Source organism: Trematomus bernacchii, unplaced genomic scaffold (assembly GCF_902827165.1).
Source record: "Trematomus bernacchii unplaced genomic scaffold, fTreBer1.1, whole genome shotgun sequence".
NCBI classification, from domain to species: Eukaryota; Metazoa; Chordata; class Actinopteri; order Perciformes; family Nototheniidae; genus Trematomus; species Trematomus bernacchii.
The window spans coordinates 4,175,623-4,184,787 of NW_022987609.1; the positions used below are offsets into that span (position 1 = coordinate 4,175,623).

General features: G+C 38.1%; 1 protein-coding gene across 2 annotated transcripts; it reads right to left on the minus strand.

The window, feature by feature from the left end:
* Positions 1 to 472: 472 nt before the first annotated feature.
* commd7 (COMM domain containing 7) lies at positions 473 to 8,937 on the minus strand. Of its 2 annotated transcripts, none has more exons than XM_034131640.1 (9): positions 8,805 to 8,937; positions 6,840 to 6,893; positions 6,517 to 6,541; positions 5,418 to 5,474; positions 5,206 to 5,243; positions 3,727 to 3,817; positions 2,111 to 2,160; positions 1,959 to 2,007; positions 473 to 620 (listed from the first exon to the last, which is right to left on the minus strand). In XM_034131640.1, exons 1-9 carry the CDS (start codon positions 8,907 to 8,909, stop codon positions 544 to 546), a joined length of 546 nt encoding a protein of 181 aa, XP_033987531.1. In that variant the 5' UTR covers positions 8,910 to 8,937; the 3' UTR covers positions 473 to 543. The 2 variants fall into 2 exon arrangements, with proteins under 2 accessions (XP_033987531.1, XP_033987530.1); XM_034131639.1 differs by having other exon boundaries at positions 6,439 to 6,541.
* Between the last annotated feature and the right edge of the window lie 228 nt (positions 8,938 to 9,165).

Here is a 9,165-nt window from a genome sequence, read left to right on the forward strand (position 1 = left end):
CAAAACTTTTCCCCACAGGGCTCGCTCAACTTCCAGGAGAAAGAATCGATGGACGTCAGACTTCCTTCTCAAAAAATAAAAAAAGGATTCCTGCTAACTGCACGAAAAGAAACCCAATAAAGGGATAATTCAAAGTTGAAGGAACACCTCAAAATGTGTGTGTTTTCATTTTTTTATTTTAAGAATATTTCAGTACAAATGTTTAGCAGTCAATCAATTCTATTTTTATGTTTAGCTTCAGTCATTTTGCCACACAAAGACACAGAACATGACGTGGTACATTCCACACTCACTGCCCTGCAGCTACATGAACACAAGCACACCCACCCACCCACCCCCACCCCCACCCCCACACACACACACACACACACACACACACACACACACACACACACACACACACACACACACACACACACACACACACACACACACACACACACACACACACACACACACACACACACACACACACACACACACACACACACACACACACACACACACACACACACACACACACACACACACACACACACACACTCAGCTGAAACACTCCATGCTGGCCTTGGCTCTCTCCATCTCATGTAGGAAGTTGTAAAACTGTGGGAGCGTCAACTCTGGAAGACATGAGGGCGGAAAACAGGAAAATGTTAGAAGATTAGACGAGAGCACTACTCTGTAACACCAGAGATGAATAAATACAATGACATGTTGACTACTCCCTTTAACACTTAATAAAAAAAGATACGTTTTAAAATATATTATATTTTGTTTCTTGACAGCTTTAATCGTTTGCTGTTCAAAAGTGCTGAGGAGTTATGGTGAAATCCATCTGTTTTGAGAAGTGGGATATTGAAGCTAGGAATGACGTCCAAATGATACCAATTGATAATAACAAAATGAAATGTTGTGTTAGGATTTGGACATCTTCAGTGAATAAAAAAGAAAACAACTAGTAGAAACTTGACAGCTCTAGTTTATAACGTGACGCATCATAGACTTCAAGTTATAAACATCAACTACTAGCAATCACACCAAAATGACAAAGTTAGCTCCTGCAGGTGAGAGGTTTTGGTGTGTCAGAAAACAATCTAGCATTTATGATATTCCTGCTGTTTGACTACAAGTGTTAAGAACACTTAAGACCCCTCACTTTGGATATTAGTAGCATGTATGAAACATATCAGCATGCCAGATGTCTAATGTAAGTGTTAACACTCTTGGGGTGTGTTAAAAGACAAGTTGACTGGTTAAAAACTGGATTGCAATAGTATTACTTTTCAGCTGCAGAGAATCATGAAAATACTTTGCACACCTGTTTGTGATTTTTCATTTTCTGACTTTTATTGGTCATCAAACTGATCATCAAACCATTGATCACTGGGTTTAAAAACGTCAGTTTAGCTAGAGGAGGATTTCTGGGATAATGAACATTTATTATGCATTACTTTTTGGAATTGTCCAGTTGAAGGCACAAAAACAATTCCACATGTCTCATATGCCCACAGTCAAGGCAGTTTTCCCTTTCTCTTCAATTTGCATGTAGAGTAATGTTGCTATTGGTAAAGAAAAATACATTTGTAGAACTTTTCCCGTCTCCATCTCAGTGGATTGAGCTGCATTTTTCCCTGCTTCTGCAAACTGTACATTGGTGTTGCCTATAAATACCTTTCTGTCTCTCTGTCAAGCAACACATCAGCACATGTTGACATTTCAGTACCATGAGAAACCTATCTGTCTGATTTACTTCTGGATTTGAATAACTTTGGGATCACTTGATATCTCAGTATACAATTACTAACTTGTCACATATACTCAAAGACTTGCAGTCCATGGATTTGCTGTATTTCTTAATAAAATATTGATTTAAGTGTTTTGACTTATCAGGCCTCAGATTTTGTGGTATGCAAAATACAATCGATTAAGTCAGAGCTGTTTGCGTCAGTATCGCTCACCCATGTAGACGTTTTCAGTGGAATTCCCCTTTCTGACCACCAGCTTCAACTGCAAGAGGAAAAAACTGTGTTCAACAAAACTGAACAAACAGGTCCCGAACTGTGTGTGTGTTGTGTGTGTGTTTTATGTGTTGTGTACAGGGTTTTTATACCTGAAGAAAGATGTTGCCCACTTTTTGTACTTCACTGGTGCCAACAGTCACTGTGGGATTCAGGAAAAACACATCATGATACATAGATGTATACAAAATAAACAATTACATCTGATATATGACTTTAAAAGAGAGTACAAATAATCATATATTGATCGTTCTGGCTGTTTGAAAGTGTGTTTCAAATACAACAACTCACAATCCTCCATTGATTTTGATGATGGTTGTATTGAGTGACCAGAACCAAATGTACAAAACCTCAAAATAAATTGCACTTGTTTTTTTCCTCACTATAAATGTTCGGTATTGTATGGCAGTGATTCCCATAGGGGTGACACATTTCCAGATTTATTCATAAGTATTCAAATGCTAAAAAAAACGTGTTATTCAATAAATAATATTCATTTTTCCCCTTAAATTATTTTCTAATCTTACACATTCTATTTTATCTTTTGTATGAATGTCCTGTCTGTCTGTAACTTTGGTCCGTATTGTTGTTGTTTTTTGAAAACGTCGCTCTTAAGATTAAGATTCTGGGCTCATTGAGCTTTACTGCATAAAGAATATGTTAAATAAAACCAAGATATAATGTAGTATACTATGTGTGCACTTAGAGTGAATCAAGCACGCTAGATATGTGTGTGTCTGTTCTGAGGTGAGTTTCAAATGATGCTTTTTTACTTGATTTGCCTCTGATATTTTGTTTAGGTACACTGTTACTTGCAGTTTATTGGATTGATGTAAATTACATTGTTCTCAAGGTTCAAGGTTCTTTATTTGTCATACAAACATAGCTACAGAGTAGTTATGTCGATACAAATCTTAGGTCACAGGCTTCTCCAACAGTGCAACACAATAATACAGATAAACAGACAAATATAGTAAATATTAAAAAGTAAATACAAAAATAAAAATAGTTTAAAATCTATCTATGGGTAATCTCAGTTTAAATGCTGCATGTATACTACAATAATAAGTCAAAATAGTCCCAGGAACATACATATGAGGGTCCCAGTTATATTCTCTATTTTGAAATGTGTCCATGGCAGAAAAACAAATGAAACCTCTAACACGGTTGACTTGAATAGCAACCTGTGAAACAAGCGGTGGACATATTGTTCCCCAGACGAGTGAGTCTCAGACATGCAGAGACAGAGTCTGTTGGCCCGGCTGGAGCTTTTAGCATGTCAACAACGGCGCAGCAGAGTAAACTGCAGAGGAGCGCTGCACGTACAGGCACACCCCGTCCACCCCCCAACCCCATAAACTGGAGCACAGAGTATTTTAACATGAAGATCAGCTCAACAAAATCTCTGCACAAAGCTAATGACTCCTCTGCTCAGCGTATTAGCATGTCTATTACCTGCAAGTCTTAAGAAGTCATCAGGTTGTATGAATAAACAATGAGGCCTGATAGAGTCCCATCGGCTGCACACGTGTGGGGTGTTTAAATGAGCCTGAACAAAGAAGATTATAAGCTATGCTAATAGAGGAGAGCCTCTGTGATCATGAATATTTACCTTCAGTTTGAGAGGAGAGACAACCCCAGTGTGCTCAGAGAGAGATTTAAAGTGAAAGTATATTTTGGTGAGAGGTGAATTTGATGTCTGTCTTACCTCCGAACTTCCACTCCATGTCCACCAGCTGGTTAACCATCAGAGTCTGTCCCACAGCGAGTCTGCACAGCGCTGCAGAGTGCTCCCCCCACTGCAAAACACACAGAAGTCCTGTGCTCATTAAATGATACCCGAAGGCATTTTATGTGACTAAAAAAGCACAGAAGGCAACATAATTAATGTGACCTGTCCTCTTGGCTTCCTTGCTTCGTTTTTGTTCAATACCTAGATTTCTATGGGATCATGAGTATTTCTTTAATGTAATGTAATTGCAGGATTCTTGGTTTTCTGAGGCATTAATATGAAAGGCCTTAATTAGTTTCTGACTATTGGAAATATGGGAAAATATGTATTACCAAAACATTGTACTACTTACTTTTCTTAACCATCTCTTTTTTGACACTTAAAGTGGACCTATCATGCTATATTTGAATAATATATTGTAGGGCCATACCTATATAAAACATGTCTGTGAAGCTTTTTTTTCAAAATACCAAACAGATCATGCATTTTAGCCATGCCTCATTTTGCTCTATTTTGCTCTCCTCCAGCCCTGTCTTTGCATGAGCTGCAGCTGGGGCGAGGCACGAGCGTCATGTTACCATGCTGTTACCATGCTGTTACCATGCTGTTACCATAACACGGCAACCTCTCATTCCCCTGATAGGTGGAGAGTTGGCCATATAGGCGGAGCTCCTCGTTCCTGACGTCAGAGAATTTTCAAATCTGTATCAGTCTGTATCAGATCTGTTGCAGCCCCGGTTTTAGAGATTTGGGTATGGAGGAAAAGAGAGAGGGTTGTGTTTTCTGACACTTCAGGTCACCCTTGAAAAAGAGATCAATGATCTCAATGGTATTCACCTGCATAAATAAAGGTTTGAAATTGAAATGAGACTTGGTGAAAAATAGAGAGGGTTGTGTTTTCTGACACATATTCATGTATAAAAGACGTACAAAAGTGCATTTTGCATGATAGGTCCCCTTTAAATAACGATAACATCATGCCAGGCATTCACACTATCCATGTCACAGAAAACCATACTTATAAATGATGTGCACATGGTCTTTATTAAGCAAATTTCCCCAAATATTTGTTTTACTTGACAAAGCAGACAATAAAAGGAATAGACATTTTGAGCAGTGAAGTTAATGAGGGCAAACCAAAAAACATATTTCTTAATCCAACGCTCATATATCTCTTTGACTAAATTACACACATTTATAGAGTTCTATGTGAATTTTAAAGTAATGCATTCATTAATGTAATATTAGTTCACTTCCATTCACTGTCTATGAAACTGTTTGCAGACCCCCTGAAAACCTCTGTTCTTTCATATGTATTATACTGGATCATCATCATTTTAATTATGCTAAACTAAAGTGGACTTTTCCCCAGATGATTAATTTAAGATTTTTCAGAGGGTGCTGGAACACCCCCGAATCTTCATATTTATGTCTTCAAATAGTAGTGAATGTTACCTGTTGTGAAAAGTGAGCCGCCTTGTCCTCGTTTAGCCCTGAGGAATCAGATAAACAGTATCGGTTTCACAATAATAAGAATAATTAGAAACACTGTGGGAATCAGGTATCACCTTCGTTACATAACATGCTGTCATGAGAAGATACAATCCAGCAGCTTTACTTAACCCCAGTTATAAATTGACCCCGTGAAGAAAGATTTGTGTGTATACCTAATGACACAAGGTCCTCTCTGATCTGCTCGGCTGTCAGGCTTTTCTTCATGGCGCCTGAGGAGAAAACAGAATCACTGAGATGGAAAACTTCCTGAAGCTGCAGCTCTTCTGTCACTTCAGAGTTTACACTTTATTAGTATCAAGTTGAGAGTCGTGGGACATTTCTAAACGGGTGTATTCATGACTGTATCATCCTAAAAAAGAGATACAATAGGTAGCACTAGGGTTGCATGATACATCACTTAGTTTGAACTGCTAAAAGAAAAGGGAAACGTATACATTATTAAAATACAGGGTGACATTATGTAATAATGTACTGGTTACACTCAAGTTTGTGAGCAAAATAAGTCCAAACTATGTAAAAGATCAACTTATAAAGTTGTATGGGATCCTCAGTGAGAGATTTCTTTTAAGATTGACTTAGTCTCAACTGAATAAAAAAATTATTATTAAAAAAACATTATTTAAGAAGACACACCATTTTCAGGATCAACCATAATGCCTAAAAGATTATGCAGCATGTGTTCCCTTGCTGTTGGATAAGAAGATGTTAGGTTATCTTAAGATTTTAAGTCCCCAAGTAGAGAGTGGAATCGACTTTCTGATCGAACTCAGTGCATAAAAAGCAAATAAATGTATTCCACAAAATGTTGCAATATTCGATTCTATTTTTTAATAACTCTGTGTTTAAGGACAAAGTCATCTAAATGTATACACCTCACTAATTTTAAATGCTGTTCAACTTTTCAACACTCTTAAACCTAAGAGGTTTTCTGGTGAATATCACAATGTATTCTGGGTAATGTAGGAAATCACTAACTGGAGTAGATAAGCCCAGCAGAGGGACATCGACAACAACATTCCCACCACATTATCGCAGAGTAACACCTGTGGATAACTGGATTTATTATGTTTGTCTGGCTGTGTGTGTGTGTGTGTGTGTGTGTGTGTGTGTGTGTGTGTGTGTGTGTGTGTGTGTGTGTGTGTGTGTGTGTGTGTGTGTGTGTGTGTTTCCCACCCTGTGGTACCAGGAGGACGCTCTTCATCAGGTTTTTCAGAGGACCAGCACTCATCCCATGTTGCCCTGCAAACTCACCGAGCTGCTGCATGAACCTCTCTGTCTACACACACACACAAACACACACACAGAAATTGAAGCACTGAAATGGATGCATTAATTTGCACAAATACACAATAGGACAGGCAACGCTTTGCTTCGGTTCAGTTATCAAGGCTAATCACAGAGTCCAAAGTCCCATTAACATCAAAACTGCGAGAGAGAAAGAGAGCGTTGGTTTGTGTGGTGTGTGTGTGTGTGTGTGTGTGTGTGTGTGTGTGTGTGTGTGTGTGTGTGTGTGTGTGTGTGTGTGTGTGTGTGTGTGTGTGTGTGTGTGTGTGTGTGTTCGTGTTCAAGCTCACCTCTTTAGGCTCTAGCAGGAACTGGAACAGAATTTCAATCAGACGAAGAAATTGCTGCATAGAAAGAACACATGAAAGTCTTTATCCATCTAAAAACAAAACCTCACCATGTTTTCACCGCCTCTTTATATCAAGAAACTCAGAGTTTTATCAACAATTCACAGGATGTTTAGTAATTGATATGCATCTATTGAAGCTGCTTGTGAATTTAAATTTAAATAAACATTTTATAGAAACAACAGCCCATTTTATTCATTGATATGGTACTTGAATTATTATGCTATTATATTATCATAATATCAATGGCATAAATGGGTCTTGTTGAAACTACAATAACATTTTAAATCTCAGATATTTGAATCCCCTAAAGTTTAGTATCAGTTTTGGTCTCTATTCTTTTCATTAGCTTTAGTGAAAGAATAAAGTTAATGGCTGATTGGGGGGAAATATAGAAAGGTATGCAAAAGGTCCAATGTTGTTAAGTGCATTTACACATGTGCCATTTAACCCTTCTCTTGCGTTTCGGGTCAAAAGTGACCGAGTGACTTTTGATCATGAATATTGTGTTTTTCATCCAATTGCCTCAAGACCTTATGTTATCCTCCACACTTTACTCTAAGTTACGGGAACCTCTCACTTTCTCGCGCTGTATGATACAATGTATCATACCTTCTCACAGGTGTGAGCTCTGTGCCCCTCGAGAAAGAAAAACCTCTCACTTTCTCGCGCTAAATGCCCCTCCATTACTGTCTCTCATGTAGTTATATTTGTGCCTTGCTCACATTTTACTCATTGACACAATGAGTAGGCAAATGTTTTGAACCAGATGAAGAGGAGATTGAACCAGACATAGAGGACGATGTCTCAGAAATGGAAGACAACAGCGATCCAGAATATGAGCCTGACCAACAGTCAACAGACCAGGAAGAGGCCTCTGAGGGAGAGGCCCCTGAGGGAGAGGAGCCCTGAATATTTATTTTTCTCTAAATGTTCATTGAGGAAAACAGTATGAGTGTCTTATTTTATATTCATCACAATGAATGCAGTGAATGCTGAACTTGATGGGCCCACCGGTGGGTCCGGACCATATACTGTAGTTGAAAGTACACAATGAATCACTGACTTGCTTGTATCAAATCAATACATCCCATACATAATTGGAACGGGAAGAATCTCAGCTACAACACCAACTAAACTAAAGCTCCTACATTACCCAGAATACATTGTGATATTCACCAGAAAACCTCTTAGGTTTAAGAGCGTTGAAAAGTTGAACAGCATTTAAAAGGTGATTTCCATCTCCAGTAAACACAGCCTACATGGCAAGCATTTTTGTAATATACAGTAATGTACAGTAAGCACTATCTTTGAACTTACTGCAAAATTATAACATGAAATTCACCCCTGGTGTCATTCTGTCTGTCCCCCCTTGATTCTACTTGCGTTGACTGTTCAAATGAGATGTCAACCATCAAAATTGGATAAGGGGTTCCAGAGATATCACTGTGCAAAAACACACCGGTCAATTTTGACCCAAAATAGTATAAATAAAGAATAGTACTGAGACGTGCATAATTGGTATTTAAATGTTGGTATTTTTACTTTTATCCAAGTAAGATTTGCATGCAGGAATTGTATGTGCAGTACAATAAATCTACACTGTCATATTAGTAATTGTATTAAGTAACATATTTCTTCCACCGTTCACAATCTGCTGTCACATGATGCATGTGAGCTGTCAGCTGGTGTAGATAACGAGGTGAAATCCCGCAAACCTTTCCAATAAACAATGCAATTCAACTTTAAATCATCAAAATATATTAAATCTATATTCACACATATGCTCGAAACAGACTCAACCCTAAAACATGAGTACAGCTCAGAAATACAGCTCAGTTATCAGCTAACGTTGACTAAACTTGCGCTGTTTGTTGTCTCCGGTTGTCAACATCGAGGTGTATTTACCTGCTCGTTTAGTTTGTTCAGGTTCTGAAAGTCGGTGCTGACAGAGTCCGGTAAAACATCTTTAGTGAAGTTTAGCTGCATCTTTTTATCTGAGAAAACACTCATAACCGAGCTGCTCTGTTTTGGACTCCACTTCCGGGTTATTCAGTGCGCATGCGTGGAAAGCAGAGTGAAGTATGCAGATCCTTCATCATCAAAAAATGAGTTTTATTACTAAAATGAACTGATGAAAATGACTCATTGTGCATTAAAATGTCCCTGTTTAAATATTATATATGATTAATTAATATTAATGCTGTTAATGTGTGTGTTGCATTTTACTGCTGTAGATGAATGGAGGGATTATGATTCAGTAGGCCCC